Below are 22685 nucleotides of genomic sequence, written 5' to 3' on the forward strand. Positions count from 1 at the left end.
TGAAGTTTGCAGATGACACAAAAATTGGCAGCGGGAAGCGGAGTGACACGGCTGGGAGCTGGCAGAGTAGAGCGGGCTGGGGCCAGACTGCTCCGCTTCCCGCCGCTGCCAGTGAGTGTGGGGGTGAGGATCCCTTCCCCCAAGCCCCCTCCCCTGGGTTGGGGACGTGACACGACTGGGTTGGGGGCGAGGGAAGCGCAGCAGGCTGCTCCCGGCCCCCCAGGCCGCTAATCCCCCAGGCCACTCTGGGTCTGTGGGGCCCCCAAAAGTGCCGCCCACAGCTCCTGCCTCCCAGACCCCGGGGGCAGGGGAGGCCTGGGGCCCCACACAGCCCTGTCGCGCAGGGGCTGTGTAGGGCACCCAAATGGCTAGGGACAGCCCTCTCCGTCAGGATAAGATCATAAGATGTGGGTAGCCAGCAAAACCACATCTATATCCACACGGGACTCTAGATCAATAAACAACTCTGATTTGCATAAATCATAGGCACCATTTACAGTCCATTCTGTTACGTCCTTGGTTCTTTGCCTTTGGTTACTAGGCCTTCTACCCACACAATTCCAAAGAGACAATCCTGGGCGGACCACCATGATCCCAGGCGTGCCATTTCCTCCAATTCTGATACAATTTTATATCAGTCCACATGGTGGTGTTTCCTTTCTGATGATTTTCAGTATTTTTCTCAGAACTGTGATACAGCATAGCCAGAAGGCAGCAGGAGAGTGATATAGGAGAGATATGTAAATCCCAGGATGAGGAGAAGCCTTTTTCCCTGTAGAGGGAAGAAAGGTTTTTGTAGATTAATTAAAAGCACCTGCATCCGATGAAGTGAGCTGTAGCTCACGAAAGCTTATGCTCTAATAAATTTGTTAGTCTCTAAGGTGCCACAAGTACTCCTTTTCTTGAAGCCAATTAGAGTGCCTGAAGCTAGTCACCTGAAAAAAAAACAACCCTGCTTCAATCAGCCAGGGGAAGGAGTTGGAGCAGAGAGCAGTTTGAAGGAGTCGGAGTAGAGTGGTTTGGAGTTAGAGCAGAGAGCAGTTTGGAGGAGTTGAAGTAGAGGAGAGTTTGGAGAAATTCCGTGACTGGCTAGAAGACCAAGACCCTATGTAAAGAGACAACTGGCTTGTGCAGAGGGAGGGCAGGAAGCCCCACAAGCTGAAGAGCAGGAGAGGGAAGTAGCTCAGGGGAAGGAAGCACTAGTTCAAGTGGTTTGCCACTTCCCTAAGGTCTCTGGGCTGGGACCCGGAGTAGAGGGTGGGCCCGGGTCCCTCCCTATCCACTACCCTTCTCTGGGTTACTAGTGGGACAGTAGATACCCTAATTCAGGGGCAGGAAACTGCGCCCTGAACACCCCTCCCCCCCAAGAAGAGGAAGCGTGGGACCCATCAAAATCGTACCGACAATTTGCCACAGAACATAAGATTGTTTTTGCACAAATAGTTCTAATAGTCCTTGACCTTAAGTCCTTGCTTTGGTTGCTAACTTGCAACACACATATTCATGTCAAGCACGCATCATTCATACCAGGCCTCAATTACCTAAACATATTACATAGATATATGAATCACAATGTAGATTTATCTAGATATAGATATATACACCAACAAATTCACCCAGGGTCTTTGTGGATTCACCATTCCTGGCAATTTTTCAATCCAGATTGGATGTTCTTCTAAAACAGGGCTGGGCAAACTACAGCCCGCGAGCTGTTTTAAGCCGGCCCAGAGCTCCCCCTGGAGAGCCGGGTCAGGGACCGCACCACATGGCTCCCAGAAGCAGCAGCATGTCCCCGCTCCGAGGGGTGCGGGCCACTCCATGCCTAGGAGCCAGAGAAGGGACATGCCACTGCTTCCGGGAGCTGCTTGAGGTAAGCGCTGCTCTGAGCTTGCACCCCGAGCCTCTCCCTATACCCCAACCCCCTGCCCCAGCCTCTCCAGACCCCTCGATCCCAGCACAGAGCACCCTCCTGCATCCCAAATCTCTCATCCCCAGCCCTACCCCAGAGCCTGCACCCCCAGCCAGAACCTGCACCCCTTCCCACACCCCTGCCCCAGCCCTGATCCCCCTCCAAACCCCTTGGTCGCAGCTCAGAGCACCCTCCTACACCCCAGACTCCTCATCCCCAGCCCTGCCCCAGAGCCTGTAACCCCAACCAGAGCACTCATCCCTTCCTGCACCCCAACCCCAATTTTGTGAGCATTCATGACCCACCATACAATTTCTATTCCCCGATGTGGCCCTCAGGCCAAAAAGTTTGCCCACCCCTGTTCTAAAAACTGCTCTAGAAATTATTGTGGGGCAGGTCTCTGGGCTGGGCTGTACGGGGGAGGGAGAGGGAGAGGTGTTAGACTATGTGCTCACAATTGTCCCTTTTGGCCTCGGAATCTATGCCTCCTGCCATCTCACTCCCCTCCTTCCCCCCACTCCCTGGCATTGCCCCACTCCCTCACCTCTGGGTCCCAGCCCCTCACGCATCTGATATCTCTGTAGCTACCTTTGAGCCCATCTTTTCTTTACAGCTTTGGAACAATTATTTCCACCTGGCAGTTGCCTTCCTCACCCAGGATTCCCTGCAGCTGGAGAACTTCTCCCAGGCTAAGCGCACGACCATCCTTGCCAAGTGAGTCACCTGCCTATCTCCACTGGGCCCTGGGGGTTATGGGACCTTGTGGAGCCCATCTTCCATGGCCACAGCCTGGACTCCTCTGCTGGCCTCAATGGTTGGAAGTGCCTCCTGATTTTGCCATGTAACCAGGCAGGGAATTCCCTGCTCTCCGGTGATGCTCTAGACTGGCTGCATCTAGAGCCTCCATCGAAGATGGAAAGGGGGGTGGATTTGGTGCTGGATTCCCAGCCCTGAAGCCCCAATCTGCCCTTATTGACACCTCGAATGGTCCGGGCGGCACAGGGGCTGGAGGGAATAATTCCCTCTCCTTATCGCATCAGGTACGGAGACATGAGAGCCACAATTGGAGCTGCCATCCGGGACATGTGGTACAACCTAGGTGAGGCTGGCGCAGGGCAGCTGGAGGCAGCTGCTGTCTTGCCAGGGTGGGAAGGGCTTGAGCCTTGGGCAGGGCAGCTCTGGGGTGGGGCCAGGCATGGCTGAGCCTGAGGGGCAGGATCGTAGTCATTTGCATGACGGCTCTTTGGTTTGTTATGAAATATACTCCAGAAAGCAGAAACCCAATGTCCAGGTTATTGCTATACACCAGTGGTACAGCACAGCACTCCGGAAAGTTGCCCCATGCAGTGATGTGTCATTCACCTTACACAGATGTTAACCTCGAAAGTCATCTCTGTGTGCCCTGTCCGTTACAAGTAAAAGTTACATCAGCCACTACAAGGAGTAGCCAATCAGCTTTCCGCCTTGGCTTTCTGGTCCCTGGCTTTCCACTTGTCTCTGTTCTGACACATGCAGTCCAGGTACCAAGGGGCATGAAGGACCTGCTAGGTCTGTACTAGGGAAGAACAGTCATACATCTCATCCTCTTTGGGCCATTCCAGTACTGGCCTGTGAGAATAATTCCCTACCTTTCGGTTTGGCAGCTAGAGCAATACTTATCAGCCTCCGCACGGGTGCCTGGCAGACAGAGCGCACAGCTGGGGCTCCTGGTTCTTTGCATTTTTCTCCGCAAGCCAGCCAAACAGAAACAGCCCGGGGCTGGAATAGCCAAGGGGCTGTGGGGCAGGACTGAGGGGCATCAGAAGAGCTGCATGGTGTGGGGAGCAAGACTGGAGCAGCAGGGGGTACTACAGAGAGGGACTGAATCCGATCTCCCGTCTCGAGCTGGTTCCACGTGGGTGTGCAACTGACAAGGCCCTTGCAACGCAACCCCGTTCCCCGTCTGTCTGTCCCTTATACCTGTTGCCGATCATCATGCTCCTGGATGCTGCTCTCTCCGGGGCAAGACCCAGCTCGTTGCTAGGCCTGATCTGGGTGCCTCGGAAAGGCACGTAATAAATTCTGCCAGCGTCCCACAGGGATGGGCAGGCAGGGTGATACCGCCACATCCCCAAGGAGATCCTGCCCCTGGGCGGCTGCCCATGGCAGGAAGGAGCGGGCTCTCCCACCATGGGGAGAGGGGGGGGTCCTGGGAGAGCAATACCCTTCCCACCAGTCCGTTCCTGTCCCTGCCTCAGGCCATCACAAGATTCAGTTTATCCCTGGCATGGTGGGCCCCATCCTGGAGATGACGCTGGTGCCTGAGCTGGAGCTGCGTAAATCCACCATCCCCATCTTCTTCGACATGATGCTGTGCGAGTACCAGCTGACCAAGACCTTCGGCATGGTGCGTACCAAGGAGTCTGGGGCCAGCAGGGTGCAAGGAGGGGCGCGCGTAGTCAGAAGGCAAAGGATGAGAGCAGCCCTGGGCTAGGAGACGTGCTGCGGTGATGAGCCCTCTCACGGGGGTCTGTGCCAGTATGACAGGGGCAGTGCGGGGAGGCTCTGGGAAAAGAGAGCACCAGGGCCAGAGGCCCGCTGGAGAGATGAGGCACAGGGCCTGTCACCTTCCCCCTCGGCCGTGACCCAGCTGGCCCTGACAGGAACGCAGCTCCCTTCAGCCCCTGCGCCTGGTCCCAGGCCCTTGAAACTGAGCCTCTCAGCCCTGGCGCACCCCTTGCCCTTCCTTTCCGGGGACCCGGGCTGAGCCCCTCCCCCAAGCGTGACCCTCGCCCTCCCGGGGGATACTGAACCGAGCCCCTCCCCCGAGCCTGACCCTCACCCTCCCTTCCTGGGTTTTCTAGGCCCCTCTCCAGAGCACCCCTTGCCCTCCCTGCCTGGGGACTCCAGTTGCACCCGAGCCCCTCCCCCTAAACAGCCCATCTGTAGGTACTGTCCTGGGTTGGCTCTCAATAGAGACCTACATGCCACCCCTAGCGCACTGCTCCATAGCCAGGCTGAGGGGATCTCCATGGCCATCTCCCCCCTGCCCCATGGCTTTTGTTTCAGGACCCCCGGAGTGAGCGAGGGAGGGAGGGGCGGAGCAACCCAGCCTCTCCGTGTTTTGTCCTTGTTGGTGACACACCGGTTTGGGGTCACTGATTCCCACACTTGTTCTCCGGAGCCCTGGGGTTAGATCAGGCCTTTTCCTCGGGATTCATTCGGCCTGGGCCGCCCCTTTTCCCACCAGCACTTGTTCTACTTGTAGCCACATCTGTCAGAGAACCATGGCCTGGAGGGACTCAAGAGCTCAGCTAGTCCATGCTCCTGCGTTCCCACCTGCCTCTCACAGCTGAGCTCACAATGTGGGGAAATCTGTCAGCCCAGTTATCGCCACAGGCCCTGCCCAGAGTCTCCTGGCCCAGCCGCCTGGGGCAGCCTGTGGTGTGGCGGTGGCTGAGGGGCCGAGTAGGGAGCTCCCTAGGGCAGTGGCCCTGTGCCCCCCAAGTCTATCATGGGACGTGGCTGGGGAAGCTGAGAAGCAGACGGGCAGGAGCCCTGGGAAAGGGCTCTAGACCCACAGGCCGGGAGGCACCGCAAGGGTCTAGTCTAACCCTGGCCGAGATCAGGATTGAACCAGGCCCCAGGCAGGGGCTTCTTCATTGCCAGCATCTCTGCTGCTGCAGCACCCTGGGGCGCCCAGAGCTCGGCAGTGCCCCAGCCCACCTCACGCTGCCCCTCTCCGCAGTTCGAGGACGAGATCCTGCACAAGCTGGACAGCGAAGTGGAGGGAGGCCGTGGGGACGAGCAGTACAAGCAGCTGTTCCAGAGCATGTGAGTCTCCGCACAGCCTGGCCCCTGCCCCCCTCAAACCTGCCCCTGTCTGGTCCCTCCTACAGCCGTGCGCTCCCTCCGCACGTGCCCCTGCTGCTCTGTCCTGGAAGTACCACAGCAGCTGCCAGCCGGAGTGCTGGGACCAAGGACGAGTCTGTCACTGCCAACTCTGCCCCACAGGCGCCCCGGGAGCTCCGTCCCTCTCCCCTTGCCCCGCTCACAAACTGGAGCCCCGCACAGTCAGCGCTCCTGCCCCACAGCACCCCCCGCTGGGAGAGGCCAGGGCTGGAGGAGCCGAGAGCTCCCCCCACACCCAGCTCCTGCCCCACAGCGCCCCCTGCTGGGAGAGGCCGGGGCTGGAGGAGCCGAGAGCTCCCCCCACACCCAGCTCCTGCCCCACAGCGCCCCCTGCTGGGAGAGGCCGGGGCTGGAGGAGCCGAGAGCTCCCCCCACACCCAGCTCCTGCCCCACAGCACCCCCCGCTGGGAGAGGCCAGGGCTGGAGGAGCCGAGAGCTCCCCCCACACCCAGCTCCTGCCCCACAGCGCCCCCCGCTGGGAGAGGCCGGGGCTGGAGGAGCCGAGAGCTCCCCCCACACCCAGCTCCTGCCCCACAGCGCCCCCCGCTGGGAGAGGCCGGGGCTGGAGGAGCCGAGAGCTCCCCCCACACCCAGCTCCTGCCCCACAGCGCCCCCCGCTGGGAGAGGCCGGGGCTGGAGGAGCCGAGAGCTCCCCCCACACCCAGCTCCTGCCCCACAGCGCCCCCTGCTGGGAGAGGCCGGGGCTGGAGGAGCTGTCATTTGCCATGAGCAAGATATCCCCTTTCTGTTGCTGTGTGGACTGGCCCGGCCTGCACCGGGCTCCAGGCCAGGGCAGAGGGGAACAGGGTTGTGAATCCTTCTTTTCTCCCCCAGCCTCCTCAGCTGCTGCAGGAATCACCCTGAGCTGGCGAAGCCCAGTGAGAACTTCGTGGCCCTGGTCACGGGCCTCCTGGAGCGGCTGCTGGACTATCGCACTGTCATGAACGACGAGAACAAGACCTACAGCATGAGTTGCACCGTCAACCTGCTGGTGGGTCCCTGGCCGTGCGCCCCACCGGGCAGCTCGCGCCCCCCCAGCCCAGCGTCTGCCCGGGCAGCTCGCGCCCCCCCCAGCCCAGCGTCTGCCCGGGCAGCTCGCGCCCCCCCAGCCCAGCGTCTGCCCGGGCAGCTCCTGCACCCCAGACAGCGTGATGGGCCTGCCATGCCCTATGGTGCATGAGGCTGTGGGGCCAGACGGGACGCACAGTGACAAGGGAAGCTTCTCCACTGCTGCCCTCAGACCTGAGGGGGGACCGGACATGGCCCATCTGGGGAAGGCAGAGACACGTTCTGTCTCTCAGGCACGAGCCCCCCTTCCTTGGAGCACATGTGGGGATGGACTTCCCTTTCCCTTTCGGGCCTCAAGGCTATTGCAGCCCCCTACCACACAAGTCTGCTAAGGCCCCTCCCTTGCTCCCCCAGGCATCCCCTGCTGTACCAGAGCCCTGAGAACTGGCCCCTGACCTGGCCAGTAGCAGGGACATTTACACGGTGCAGTGGCTTCAGCAGGAGAGGCTGGGAACCCTGCCCAGACACCCCACAGCCCCATGGGTAGGTGTGACCCATGTTCAAATCCCTGCTCTACATCTGGCAGAGGGGGAATTGAACCTGGGGCTTCCAAAGCTGGGGGAGTGCTGGACCAACTGGCCTGGCCTAGGCGCCACTTTGCAGCCAGGGGTGAGTGCTGTGAGTGCCAGGTTGGGGAGGATGGCACCTACAGCCCTTGGAAGGGCAGGACTGAGACCCCACCCTTCTGTTCAGCATCTCCCATTGGCTAGTTCTGGCAGGTCCCCACCTATCACTGGCTCCTGTGGGACCCACTCTCAGGGGTCTGGCTCTCCCCATCCATTGTGTGGGGAGCTGGGCACCCTCTTCTGGGCTGCAGATCCCACGAGGTAGCAGGTGCCTACACACAAGCACCGATGTCCCTCTGTGGATCTAGCCCAGAGCTCTTTAGTACCTCCTCCACCAGTCACCTTCCTCCTTCTGCTCTTCCTTCCCCAGAACTTCTACAAGGAGATTGACCGCCGGGCCATGTACATCAGGTGAGAGCCGTGTGCCCCGGGGGTCCGTGAGAGCCGTGTGCCCCGGGGGTCCGTGAGAGCCGTGTGCCCCAGGGGTTTGTGAGAGTCGTGCCCCAGGGTTCCATCCCTATATGCCCAGGCAGGGCCCATCCCATCTCCAGCACAGCGTCCTGTGGCCTCCACTCCAATGGGCTTCACTCACAAGCAGAATAAGATGGTTCTTCTCAGTACCTGTCCTGCAGTCCCCTGAGTGCATCATGCCCTGGAACAAAGTTGCTGTGGGTGGATTTGCACAGGGGCCACTGGCTGGAAGCTAATACCCGCCCTGAGGATGGTGCCAGGAAGGGACAGGACAGGCTCCCCGAGCCAGGCAGGCTCCCCGAGGTTCATGGACTAGGTCTAGCTCTCTGTGTCTGGCTGTGTAGGGCCCAGGCACTGCTTCTTCCTTGAGTGATGTCTCTGTGGTGATGGTGCATCCGTGCGCCTTTGCTCAGAGAGTTTTAGTAGCATTGTATGTGCAGGTCGCGCATGCACAGTGTTTGCCTCATGGTGCCGTTAGCCTCATCTATGCTTGTGTCATCTAGCGCGTGCAACCCGGACCCCTCATTTCCTTCTCAACCCTCCCCGGCCTGGGACGGAGCCTTTAGCCGTCCCATTACACCTAGCTAGTACTCTCTTAGGTAGTTTAAAATAGGATAGGAAGAATAAGTTTCAATTTTTAGGAAATTACTTACTCCTTTTCTTCCTAAAAAAAAAAAAGAATAGTTTAATTCTTTTCTCCCTTCGGACAGTTAGGATAGAGATTGTGAACTGACAAAAATGCTGGGTTCACCAGCTTTCAAACGCTGCACAACATGCAGAGAAGTGATGCCGGTATCCCGTGGACACACTCAATGTGTCCGTTGCTTGGGGGAGGTGCACATACCCCAGAAATGTGCCCATTGTAATAACTCAAAGCCTGGGCTCATAGAGATAGAGGCCTGAGGCTAAAACTCATCTTGATGGAGAAATCACTATGGAACACCTCTGATCGGGGGCAGGAAACTCCTTCCCAGCAGAGATCATCAAACCTTTTAATGGCAAGGTCTCCTGAGACCCATTCCTCAAAAAAAAAAAAAAAAAAAACGGCAAGAGAACAAGCATCCTCATTACCTCACAGAGAGCAGAACAAAAGGAAATGGTCTCCCACCAGATTGCTCTCCTTGGTGTCGACCACACAGCTGATCAGCACTTAAAACTCCGGGAACCTCCAGCACCACCTGTGCAGTGGCCTCTGCCGGAACACAGCACTCCGGTGCAGAGTCAAGGAGCTCTAAGCCTATGTCCTCCATCAAGGCACCATTGATGACGCTGAAGGAGACAGCACCGACAGCCATTCTGCCAACTGTGCCACCTCCCACTGTTACTATTACAATGGCACCGACAAAGACCACAACAGCATCGGCACCAACTGCTACATCATCAACACAATCGGCACCGACCTCATTGGCACTGAAGCTCCTGGCACCACACCATTTTCTGCACCAGAAAGATCTATTTGTCTCCTTGATACTGGAGTCCCAACTTCTGGACATCGAGGGCTCCTCTGTGCGCGTGGTACAGGAGCAACCGTTATCTCTGATAGCCCCTCCAATCTCAAGTGAAGAGGACAACAAGGAAAAAGGGATGTTCTCACCTCACTATTCCTCCCTGAACAGAACGCCTATGACAGCTGGACCACTGCGATCAAGGTGCACATAGGGGCACGAAATACCACCATGGTATTAGCATCCATGGATGGGACCACCCATGCCTTTCCCCATGAACTGGCCATATTGGGACCCATGGGGATCTTACAGAAGACACTACAGCAGACCCCCCAGCCCACATAGGGAAGACATTAGATTTCCACCTTCACCGTCGGAGACTTTAACAACTGATCCAAGGGAGGATCCCATAGAAGAACAGGAAGAGTGTCTTGCACCTGACACTTTGCCAAACGTTAATAACACATCCTCCTCTCCAGATGAGGCAATAATACCCTCATCCCCAACCACCGCCAATGACAGCAACCACTTTCAGGATTTGTTCAAAAGGGTGGATGATGAACTAAAAATTCCTCTCGAAGAAGTACCGGAAGCCCAACATCTATTACTGGACATTTTGCAGACATCTTCACCATCCAAGATAGCGCTGCCAATCAATGGGGCGCTAATGGAATCTCCTAAACAGTACAGCAAACTCCATCCACCATACCCCCTACCTGCAAGAGGGCTCACAAAAAGTACTACATCCCCTCAAAGGGAACTGAATTTTTATTCACCCATCCAGCACCCAACTCACTGGTTGTGGAGGCAGCCAGCCAGAGAGGGAAACAACAACACTATAGGTCAGCACCCACTGATAAGGGCAGTAAGAGGTTGGACTTATTTGGCTGCAAAATATATTCTTCCTCCACCCTCCAATTTAGGTGGCAAACTATGTGGCACTACTAGCCAGGTATAAGCACAGAAACTGTGCAAAATTTTTGGACTTTATTAATGATATACCTGAGGAAAAAAGAGACCAATTTAAATCACTGGTCTTGGAAGGGTAGCGAGGACAGCCCTGCAGGCATCCCTAGATGTAGCAGACACAGCTACTAGATCTACTGTTATTGCTGTGGTCATGCAATGGGCTTCATGGTTGAACTCTTCAGGGTTACCCAAGAAATACAAGCTACAGACAAAGCCCTCCCATTTGATGGTGAAAAGCTCTTTGCAGCCAATCAAGTGCTGCACATCATGAAAGATTCACAGGCGACTCTTTGATCCCTAGACATTTACATACCTGCCACAAAAAGGGGACAGAATAGCTATCAGGCGTACCAGAGGAACAGATCCTCACCATACCCACAACAACATCAGTGATCATATGGAACAACAAAGACAGAGACAAAGACTCCAAAGATGCAGCGCCCCAAACTCCATCCAAACAGAAAATTTGAAGCCTTGGTTGAGGGTCTGAAGGACCACTCCCATGCTACAATGCTGACATCATCCATCCACCTGTTTGGAGACCGTCTACTCCCCTTCTAACTGAGATGGTCTTCCATCACCACGGACAAATGGGCCCTAGAAGTCACCCACATGGGCTACGCCATCCTCTTAGTTTCTATATGCCCCCACCCACCCCCCATCCCACCCACTCCATAATCCCTCTTCAGGGACCCCTCTCATGAGCACCTACTATGACAAGAGATAGATCACTATCTACAACTAAGTGCAGTGGCAGTAGTTCCCACTCAGCACAGGGGAAGGGTTTCTATTCCCACTCTTTTTTGTAACATAGAAGAAAAATGGGAGATGGTGACTTATCCTGGATCTCAGACAACTGAACAAGTTTGTGAGAAAACAAAAGTTCAAGATGGTCACATTAGCAAAAATAACACCAGCACTGAACAGGGGGACTGGTTTTCAGCCCTTGACCTGGAAGATGCTTATTTTCGTATTACAATACACCCCGCTCACAGATTTATCCTAGACATGAACCACTACCAATACAAAGTCTGACCCTTTGATCTATCAATGGCACCTCAAATCTTTTCCAAAATTCTCGTGGTGGCAGCAGCACACCTAAGAACACAAGGGATAATAATATTCCCTTACCTGGACGACTGCCTTCTAAAATCGCACACTCGAATAGACACCATCCAGATTACCAGACAGACAATAGACTTCTTCCAGAGTCTAGGCCTACAAATAAACAAGAACAAGTCAATCCTAGACCCCGTCCAACAACTAGAATTTATCAGTGCTTACCTCGACTCAATGAAAGCAAAAGCCTCCATAGATTCAACACAATATCCAATCTCATATCTGTAGTAACGAGCAGCCCATATATATCAGCCCACATCTGCCTCCAACTTCTAGGTCACATGGCAGCATCCACATTCATGGTGAAATATGCACAATTACATATGTAATGCCTTCAGGGATGGCTATGAACCATCTACAGGCCCCACAAACATGGCCTAAACAGACGTTTCACAATGTCACACAAAGTCAAGGAATCCCTAGAATGGTGGACACAACCCAACAACGTGTGGTCAGGAGTTCTGTTCACACAGGAGCCACCATCCCAAATGCTCACAACAGATGCCTCTCATAGGATGGGGAGCACACATGTAACAACACACAATTCAGGGACAGTGGTCCCCCAACAAAACATAGCTACACATAAATCTGTTGGAGCTCCGTGCAGTTTGCAATGCTTGTCTATATTTCCTACTGCTACTAAGGAACCAAAACATAAGAGTAATGACCAACAATATTGCATGCATGTTCTGCATAGGCAGGGAGGGGCCCGATCACACTCACTAGGGACCGAAGCCATGAAATTATGGAACTGGTGCATCCATCACAATATCAACATCTCTGCCTCTTACCTGCCTGGACCCCAGAACACCACAGCAGACAATTTCCCCATGATCATGAATGGGAGATGAACAAGGTGATATTAGAGAACGTACTCCAACAATGGGGTGTGACACAGCAGGGATGGGGGAGTGTTGACCTGGGAATGTGGCAGGGGAGTTTCACTGGGGATGGGATACCTGAGAGCCTATAACCTGAGCCAGGAGGGGGAGGTAACACCTCTGCCCGGGAAACTGGAAAAAGGCTGGAGGAGAGAGCCTAGTGGTGGTGGTGGGGGGGTTGGTTTCAGTTCGATGCTGGGTGGTGGAACGCAGGGAACCCCAAGGCTGGGGTCTAAGCTTCCTTCCCCCCAGAAGGACTTGACTGAGGGGTCCTGGTTGTACCCACAAGCTCTGTTTTAGACTGTGTTCCTATTGTCCAATAAACCTTCCATTTTACTGGCTGGCTGAGAGTCACAGTGAATCCCAGAAAGAGGGGTGCAGGCCCCGGACTCCCCCCACACTCCGTGACAACTGGTGGTAGAGGTGGGATCTACTGCACCCTGTGAACGGCACTTCCTGCAGTAAGTGACTGGGGAACAGTAAAACGAAGGGGGATTGATGGGGACCAGGCGTGCTGAAGATTCAGAGAGAGATGGTTTCAGGGGGCGATTAACCCCTGGGAGTGTGTGACCAGAGAGAAGGACTTTTGCTGTAACAGGGTCCCCCAGGGGATTGCAGCGAGCGGTCCTAGGGGCAGAGGAGTCTGCAGCTCGACCCTGGCAAAGAGATGGTGACCTCAAGAAGGACTGGCACCCGAGGGGTTCTTCCTGGAAACCATGGAAAGGTGCCCAGGCCTGCGAGTGGCCAGCAGGGAGATGTTTGCTAAACGCCTTAAGAGTGACCTGGTGGAGCTGTGCAGGCAGAGGGGGCTGCGGATTGGGAGGTCCACCAAGGAACAGCTGATTGCCCAGTTGGAGGAGAGGGATGGCTTGGATGACCCGAGCCCTGTTCCTGAGGGAAGCCACCCGTGGATGCAGCGTGGGCCCTGGGGCCTGACCGGGCTGGGAGGGGTCAGACTGCTGCCGAGGACAGCACGAGACCCTGCCTACCTATGCCTGTGGGAGGGGTTGGGGGAAGCCCAGGGAATACCGAGGACACCCTGCCCCAGCAGCCAGCAGGGGATCCTCCCAGCGAAACTCCCCATTCCTGGAGTGGAGGCGGCTGGAATGGGAGAGGGAGATGAAAATGAGGGAGCTGGATGATCATGAAAAGCAGCGTCAGCATGAGGAGAAGCAACATCAGCATGAGCAGGAGAAGGAGAAACAGAGGCAGCATGAAGAGAAGCAGAGACAGCATGAACTGGAGCTGGCCAGGCTGAGGAGCAGTGGGGCCCTGGCTGTGGTGAGTGAGGGGGGACCCAAGACTGCAAGGAGCTTTGATAAGTGCTTCCTGGTCCAGCATAAGGAGGGGGAGGACATAGATAGCTTCCTGACAGCCTTTGAGAATGTCTGCGAGATGCACAGGGTTAACCCTGCAGACAGGCTCCAGTTTCTCACCCCCTTACTGGACCCCAAAGCTGTGGAGGTGTACAGCCGAATGAAAGGGGTGGAGGCAGGGGATTATGAACTGTTCAAAAAGGCCCTGCTCCGTGAATTTGGGCTGACCCCCGAGATGTACCGGAAAAGGTTCCGGAGTCAGCGTAAAATGCCTGAGGTCACATACCTACAACTGGTCAACCAAATGCAGGGATATGCCCGCAAGTGGACAGCTGGGGCCCATGCTAAAGAGGATCTGCTTGACCTAATTGTACTGGAGCAACTGTATGAACAGTGCCCTTCCGACTTGAGGCTATGGTTGGTGGACAAAAAGCTGGAGAACCCACAGCACGCAGGGCAGCTGGCCGATGAGTTTGTGAACAGTCGGTCGGGGCTAGCAGGGAGGAGTCCCAAAAGAACAGGCCCCCCACGATGCAGAGAGAGAGTCACCATGGGACCTCCCAGCAGGAAAATATGGAGAACCCCCTCCCAAGGGGAACGCCTGGCGTCAGGACCATCCGACCCGCTCGAGGGGACCAGCATGACCTGAGCTGCTATCAATGTGGCCAGAGAGGCCACGTACGGACCCAGTGCCCCAGGCTCAGGGACAGACTGAGCAGACCCAACCTACCCAGGGTTAACTGGGTAGGGACCCAGCAGGACGAGGGGCAGACGGCCCAGGCAATGGGGGCTGCCAGCTTACCACCTGCTCAGAAGGGAAGAGTACCCCAGGCCAGCTCCGCCAGAGGCTGGATGCTCTGGACTCAGGGTGCTCGGTTTACAGGGTGGGCGCAGGGCTGTCCCTCTGGAGAGAGTGCCATGTTCCCCTGGAGGTGGATGGGAGGAAGGTCAGTGGATACTGGGATACGGGCACGGAGGTGATGCTGGCCCGGCCTAAGGTGATGGCCCTAGAGCGGGTGGTGCCCAACACCTACCTGACCCTGATGAAGGTGGGCGGGACCCCATTCAAGGTGCCCATGGCAAGGGTACACCTGAAATGGGGGGCCAAGGAGGGGCCCAAAGATGTGAGGGTGCACCACCATTTGCCCACTGAGGTTTTGATGGGGGGGACCTAGAGGACTGGCCAAGCAACCCCAGACGGCCCTGGTTGTGACCCATAGCCAGAGCTGGTGAGGGGCACTGCGCCCCGACCTTGGGGAGGACACCACACCGGAGGCGCAGGATCCTACCCTGGTGGGGAGGGGATGGAGCGCCGAGGGGCACAGCTCAGAGAGGCTGTAGCCTCAGACCCGGCCAATGAGAGGGAACCGGGCCCCATCCCTTCCCCAGCCGCTGAGTTCCAGGCCGAGTTGCAGAAAAATCCCTCCTTGGGGAAGCTCAGGGACCTGGCCGACCTCAATGTGGTACGGACCATGAGGAGAGGTTGCCAGGAGAGGTTCCTGTGGGAGGAGGGGTTCCTGTACTGAGAATGGGCTCCCCCAAGGGAAGTGGAGTCCTGTGGGGTCAGGAGGCAGCTGGTGGTACCCCAGAAGTATCGCCGCAAGCTCCTGTACCTGGCCCATGACATCCCGCTCTCAGGGCACCAGGGAATCTGGCACACCCGGCAGAGGCTGCTGCAGAACTTTCACTGGCCTGGGGTCTTTACCACTGTCCAGCAGTATTGCCGATCCTGTGACCCCTGTCAGAGGGTGGGGAAAGCCCGGGACAAGGGGAAAGCAGCTTTGAGACCTTTGCCCATCATAGAGGAGCCTTTCCAGAAGGTGGCCATGGACATAGTGGGACCTCTCAGCAAGACGACCCAGTCGGGGAAAAAATACATTCTGGTGGTGGTAGATTTTGCCACCCGCTACCCCAAGGCAGTGCCCTTAGCTTCCACTGAAGCAGACACTGTGGCAGATGCGCTGCTGACCATTTTCAGCCGAGTGGGGTTCCCCAAGGAAGTCTTGACAGACCAAGGATCCAACTTCATGTCGGCCCTGCTCTGGTGCTTGTGGGAGAAATGTGGGGTCCGGCACACCTGGGCCTCAGCGTATCACCCCCAGTCCAATGGGCTGGTGGAGAGGTTGAATGGAATGCTAAAGATGATGCTGAAAACCTTTATGAACCAGCACCCGCAGGATTGGGACAAATACTTACCTCACCTGCTGTTCGCATACAGGGAGGTACCCCAGGACTCTACCGGATTTTCATCTTTCGAACTGTTATATGGAAGGAGGGTAAGGGGCCCCCTGGACCTGATGAGAGATGAATGGGAGGGGAAGGCCACTCCCGATGGAGAGTCAATGGTGGAGTATGTCCTGATCTCCCGAGAGAGACTGCTGAGCTCATGGGCCTGGCCAGGGAGAATCTGGCCAGAGCCCAGAAGAAGCAGAAGCTCTGGTATGACCGCACGGCGCGGGCCCGCGCCTACGCCACTGGGGATCAGGTCATGGTTCTCATCCCCGTGAGAAAGAACAAACTACAGGCCGCCTGGGAGGGCCCTTTCAAGGTTGTCAAGCACCTAAATGAGGTAAACTATGTGGTGGAGCTGTCGAACCGGGAGCACCACTGCCGGGTGTACCATGTGAATATGATGAAGCCATATTAAGCCAGGGGGAATGTGGTGTTGGCCGTGTGTGGACATTGGGAGGAGCAGGAAGATGACCCTTTAGTAGATCTATTCCCAGGGTCCAGAGCTGGTTCACCTCTGGAAACAATTCCCCTCTCGGATCAGCTAACCCTGCCCAGCAAGCTGAGATCAGGGGGGTGCTGCATCCGTACCGACAGCTGTTTTCCAACCAGCCTGGACGCACTAATCTGACTGTCCACCGGCTGCAGACAGGATCGCACCCGCCAATAAGATGCTCTCCCTTCCGAGTCACAGGGAAAACGGCTCAGGACCTGGAAAGAGAGGTCAGGGACATGCTGGCTTTGGGGGTGATCCAGCCATCTGCCAGCCCTTGGGCCTTGCCGGTGGTGCTGGTCCCCAAAAAGGATGTGTTGTTCCGATTCTGTGTGGACTATCTGAAGCTCAGTGCCATCACTGTATCTGATGCCTACGCCATGCCCAGGCCTGATGAGCTCCTAGTCAAATTGGGAGGAGCTCGATATCTTACCACCATGGACCTTACAAAGGGCTACTGGCAAGTGCCGCTGGATGCAGATGCCCGGCTGAAATCGGCCTTTATCACCCCTCTGGGGCTCTGAGTTCCTGACCCTGCCTTTCGGCCTCAAGGGAGAGCCGGCCACCTTCCAGCGCCTGGTGGATCAGCTACTGAGGGGGATGGAGAGTTTTGCTGTGGCGTATATTGATGACATCTGTGTCTTTAGCCAGACCTGGGAGGACCATGTGTCCCAGGTTAGACAAGTACTGGACCGACTCCAGGAGGCTGGGCTGACCATAAAAGCTGAGAAATGCAAGGTGGGGATGGCTGAAGTATCTTACCTGGGCCATCGGGTGGGGAGCGGCTGCCTAAAGCTGGAACCAGCTAAGGTGGAGGTGATCAGAGACTGGCCCGCTCCCCACACCAAAAAGCAGGTCCAAGCCTTTATTGAGTTGGCAGGATACTATCAAAGGTTTGTGCCCTGCTTTAGCGCCATAGTCACCCCCATCACTGAGCTATGCAAGAAGGGGAAGCCAGACAAGGTGGTCTGGACCGAGCAGTGCCAGGAGGCTTTCCGGGCGCTGAAGGAGGCTCTGGTCAGTGGCCCAGTTCTGGCAAACCCAGACTTTGACAAGCCCTTTATGGTGTTCACTGACACCTCAGACACGGGACTGGGGGGTGTTAATGCAGGAGGATGAAAAGGGGGAGAGACACCCCATCATGTACCTGAGAAAGAAGTTGCTACCCCGGGAGCAATACTACGTGGCCATCGAGAAGGAGTGCCTGGCCATGGTGTGGGCCCTCAAGAAACTAGAGCCATATCTCTTTGGGCGATACTTCACCGTGTACACCGACCACTCTCCCCTGACTTTGCTGCACCAGATGAAAGGAGCCAACGCCAAGCTCCTGAGGTGGAGCCTGCTCCTGCAGTACTATGACATGGACGTGGTCCATGTGAAGGGAAGTGCCAACATGATAGTGGACATGTTGTCCCGGAGAGGGGACCCTGAACTTCCTCAGGTCACTGGTCAGAGTGACCCCGCTCAGTTCAGTCTCGAAGGGGGGAGAGATGGGATGCAGCAGGGAGGGGGGAGTGTTGACCTGGGAATGTGGCAGGGGAGTTTCACTGGGGATGGGATACCTGAGAGCCTGTCACCTGAGCCAGGAGGGGGAGGGGGAGAGGGAGGTAACACCTCTGCCCGGGAAACTGGAAAAAGGCTGGAGGAGAGAGCCTGCTGGGGAGGTTTGGTTTCAGGTTGGTGCTGGGTGGTGGAACGCAGGGAACCCCAAGGCTGGGGTCTAAGCTCCCTGTTCCCCCAGAAGGACTTGACTGAGGTGTCCTGGTTGTACCCACAAGCTCTGTTTTAGACTGTGTTCCTATTGTCCAGTAAACCTGGTATCCCTTTGTAACACGGATGGCAGCATGTGCTCCAATCACTCTCCTGCTTCACACGGACCTTCTAACACAGCACAAGGGTCCGATTCTCCATCTGAACCTAGAGATGCTCCATCTGAAAGCATGGCTCCTCTGTGGTTCACTCAGGATGAATCAGGGTGTTTGGAACAAGTAAAACAAGTACCATTACACAATAGGAAGTCTACTACTCATACGGCTTACCTACAGAAATGGAAGAGATTCACTGAGTGGTGCAACACCAAATAAATCTCACCAGTATCAGCACCTCTTCCACTGATTCTAGATTCCATTCTCATGTTAAAAAACAGTGGCCTATCCATAAGTTTGACCAAAGTGCACCTTGCAGCTATCACTGCCTTTCACCAAAAAATCGATGACACAACAATATTTGCACATCCAATCACTAAACGATTTCTCAGGGGCATAGAAAAAATCTACCCAGAAGTGCGTCCACCTACACTATCTTGGGACCTAAACTTAGTTTTAAAAGGTCTCACTAGACCACCATTCGAACCCTTGGTGGTCTGTTCCCTAGCACGCTATCCATAAAGGTTGCATTTTTAATAGCAATCACATCGGCTCGATGTGTGGGAGAAATAGGGGCTGTCATGGCAGACCCGCCCCCCCGTATACTTTTTTTTTTTTTTAAAGACAAAGTCACATTAAGGACCCATCCAAAATTTGTTCCTAAGATGATACCGTCCTTCCATATAAATCAACCAAGACATCTCCCAGCATTCTTTCCCAAACCCCGTGAGAACGCACTTGCAGCTATCATGCACACCTTGGACATTAGATGAGCTTTAGCATTCTATCTAGACAGAACCAAATCCCCCAAACTCTTCATCTCCACCACAGAACGGTCCAGAGGAAACCCCATATCCTCCCAGAGAGACTCAAAATGGATATCTGGTTGCCAACTAAAGAGTATACAAATACCAGTGGGAACCAGATCACACTCTACCAAATCAATAGCATCATCAGTAGCATTTCTGCACAATGTCCCTCTCATAGACATATGTAAAACTGCTACCTGGGCCTCCAAACACACCTTTGTGAAACACTATGCAGTTACACAGGGTCCAGAAGCAGACACACAGCTAGGCCTAGCAGTGCTATCCTCAATAAACCAACCAACTCCAAGCCCCTTCTGTCCTAAGGAGGGCACTGCTCTACAGTCACCTGGAGTGCAGCACCCACAGGGACAGCACTCGAAGAAGAGAAGGTTAGTCACCTTGTGCAGTAACTGAGATTCTTCGAGATGTCTGCACTACGCTCCCTCCACTCCTCTACTTTGGAGTTTGATTCAGGACTCTGCGGTAGAGACAGAACTGAGGGGTCCCAGTTGTGTGTGCTAGAGGAGGTGCTAACGGCATCGTGAGGCAAACACCACACGTGCACGACCCATACGGGCACTGTTACTAAACCTCTATGAGCAAAGGCACAGGGGTGCACCCCCAGGGACACACATCTTGAACCTCAGTGATGGCACAAGGTGAGTAACCTTCTCTTTCCTTTGCTGAGGCCAGCAGCTCTGTCCCAGGCAGCAGGGTCAGGAGGAGACTGGGCCACTTCCAGGTGCTCTGTGGGAAGATCTACACTGGGAGGAGGCAGCTGTTGCCCTGGATCTGCCTGCACTTTGGGAGCTGATGCTGTGTAGAGATGCCCCATGCTCTGCAGGAGCCGAGGGCACTCTCTGAGCCAGGTCCCAGAACGACCCACCTCGGGAGGCTTGGCCTGGCACCGGGGCTCTTGGGGATGGCAGGCGGCGTTTCCAGACCCAGGTGAGCCGGAGCCCTGAGGACAAAGGCTCCCCACCGTGAAAATGCTCTTTGGGCTAATTACCCTGGAGCTTTCCCCGGCCCTTCTGCATAGCTTGGCCCTGCCCCGCTGGGGAGGAGATGGAGGGAGGGTGGCTCTGGCTTTTCCTGGAGCCCAGGTGACACCAGGGCTTTGGGATCAGCTCTGGGCAGCCTGGCAGACCAGTACACCAGGCACCACCTGGCCCGGGGGAAGCCTGGGAGAAGCTGCAGGGGTGCAGAGCCCTGTGCTATGCTGGGCAGCCATCAAGGTGAGGTGAGGCTGCTGCCATTTCCCCCACCCTGGGTATAGCCTAGTATCAGCCCCACTGGGGTGTGAGTGGGCCGGGGGCGTGGGCCCAGGTTAGCCAAGCCTCCCCTGTGGCCCAGCACGGGCACCACCGTGCAGTGGAACCACAGGGAGTGCTAAGCCCTGGCTGCATTCGCGTCCAGGTACCTGTACAAGCTCAAGGACCTGCACGTCAGCTACGAAAACTACACGGAGGCGGCCTACACCCTGCTGCTGCACGCGCGGCTCCTGAAGGTATGAGGGGAAGGGGACCTGCTGCTGCATGTGCGGCTCTGCAGGGTGGGGGGACCCTGCTGCTGTGCCTGTGGCTCCTCATGGTACTGGGCCGGGGGGCACCCTGCTTTCTCTACGAGAGGCATGTCCCAGTGGCTGCTCCATTTCAGGGAGAGTCTCAGCTCACAGTGTCCGTTCAGCCCATGTGTGTGTCCTACGCCTCCTTGTGCCAGACAGCGAGGCTACGTGGGAGTACGCAGGAGAACCGCCCTCTGTTACTTCTCAACCGCCTTGGCCAGAGATGGATCCCAAATGTGCCTGGTCTTCTCTCTGGGACTAGGATGGCACAGTTCAGTACAGTTAGAGTTCGTTAGCTAAGTAGCCATGAGGTTGGTTTTTTCTCCTCACTTCTCCTGCTGGGAGTCTGGTTTCCCTGGCAGGGCATTCCTGGCTCACCAGGCCATGCCTGGAACGACAGCCATGCCAAGCATGTCCATTGCGTGCGGGAGCCCCACGTCCCCCAGAAGTGCAGCTTCTGCCTGGCCCTCAAGGAAGAACAGGAAGATGAAACTCGGACTGTTAATGATGGAAGACTCCTGTCGGCCAGCATCTGAGTCAGGTCAGGAGATCCCTCTGTACGCCTCTCTCCGGACAGACCCAGTGCCCGTCTGCCTTGGCGCAGGCTTCCCCTAAGAGAAGGAAGGGTTTGGGGCTTTAGGGAAGGCCTCTAAAAAGAGGAACGCGGATTCTCACCCTGAGGAGCCCGCTCTGAAAAAGTCCAGGTCCCCAGCGAGATCCATGCTCTCCGGAGCCTCGACCTCGTGCCTCAGCACGATCAAGTGGAAGGACTCTGCCTCCGGTACAGCTGCAGAGTGCCTGAGCTCAAAGGAGACAGAGCTCTGGCAGGGCCTTGGTACGCTCTGCCAGCAAGGAGGGCAAGCCCAAGCAGTTGAGCCGAGCCTCGCCATTGGTACCTATGACACCCTCGGCACCAAGCAAGCAACAGCATCTGACTCCGTGTCCGTCAACACCAGTATGCCCGCCCTCGATGGTACTGTCGGCTTTGTGGCCATGTCCTCAGCTACTGTGTCGGTGCTGGTCCCTACCTCTTGATAACAGATGAACTGGGGTCCCTGCGCCTCATGGTTACCAAGTGCATCTCAGTACCGAGACCCTGCTCTCTGGACCACTGTCCCTGGTACCACAGGACTCTCCACCATTTTCAGCAGTTGCTCCTCCACTGGATGAGATGGACGAGGATGAAGGAGACTCAGTCTCCTCTGTTTTCTTTCAAGAGTCTCCAGCATATCCCTTCAGGAACCCATTCTGGGAGAGTCACGGGGAAGATCGGGCTCTGTAACAATGCGGCCTTTGGTGGTCACAACTGAGAGTATCAATTCAGGACAAATTGCTCAGAGCAGGGCAGTTACACCCCAAAGCTGCAGTTCCTTTACTATTAAGGCACGCCAAACCAGCCAAACAGAGAGGACTTCGGTTTTATCACACTGGCTAACCAGAAGTCAAACAAGCAATTCCCTTAGACATTCCAATTTCCCAGTATCACCACCAGCACTGCTCCTTATGGGGATGAATGGTTATGAAAACCAATATTCCAGTAAAAGAAAAAAAGGTTCTCCCGATCCCAAAGGACCAAGCCCCAGACCCAGGTCAATATACAAGTCAGATCTTACCCATAAATCACACGGTTGCCAATCCTTTAGAAGAGGGGTGGCCAACCTGTGGCTCCTAGCCACAAGCAGCTCTTCAGAAGTTAATATGCAGCTCCTTATATAGGCACCCCTCCGGGGCTGGAGCTCCAGGCACCAACTCTCCAATGTGCTGGGGGGTGTTCACTGCTCAACTCCTGGCTCTGCCACAGGCCCTGCCCCCACTCCACCCCTTCCCATCCCCTCCCCTGAGCCTGCCATGCCCTCGCTCCTCCCCCTACCTCTCCGAGCCTCCTGCACGCCAGAAAACAGCTGATCGGGAGGTGCGGGAACAAGGGGGAGGCTCTGATCGATGGGGCTGCCAGTGGGTGGGAGGTGCTGGGATTGGGGGCGGGGGAAGCTGATGTGGGGCTGCTGATGTATTACTGTGGCTCTTTGGCAATGTACATTGGTAAATTCTGGCTCCTTCTCAGACTCAGGTTGGCCACCCCTCCTTAGAAT

At 55.9% G+C, this 22685-nt stretch overlaps 1 protein-coding gene across 6 annotated transcripts in view; it reads left to right on the top strand.

Annotated features, from left to right (window-relative positions):
* LOC119854624 (dedicator of cytokinesis protein 2-like) overlaps nt 1–22685 on the top strand; it is a 337122-nt gene that overhangs the window by 293958 nt on the left and 20479 nt on the right. For 5 of the 6 annotated variants that reach the window (XR_006280678.1, XR_006280679.1, XM_038399401.2 and 2 more), the window contains 7 exons: nt 2523–2623; nt 2950–3008; nt 4147–4295; nt 5637–5722; nt 6635–6791; nt 7805–7845; nt 20448–20538. Coding sequence is in view for 4 of the 6 variants with exons in the window: in XM_038399401.2 (XP_038255329.1) it covers nt 2523–2623; nt 2950–3008; nt 4147–4295; nt 5637–5722; nt 6635–6791; nt 7805–7845; nt 20448–20538 (684 nt within the window). In the remaining 2 variants the exon portion in view is untranslated. Of the gene's footprint in view, nt 1–2522; nt 2624–2949; nt 3009–4146; nt 4296–5636; nt 5723–6634; nt 6792–7804; nt 7846–20447; nt 20539–20687; nt 21951–22685 lie in introns of those variants that run through there. The other variant, XM_043512931.1, reaches the window with a different exon arrangement.

The sequence above is a fragment of the Dermochelys coriacea genome, chromosome 4 (assembly GCF_009764565.3).
Source record: "Dermochelys coriacea isolate rDerCor1 chromosome 4, rDerCor1.pri.v4, whole genome shotgun sequence".
Taxonomy (NCBI): domain Eukaryota; kingdom Metazoa; phylum Chordata; order Testudines; family Dermochelyidae; genus Dermochelys; species Dermochelys coriacea.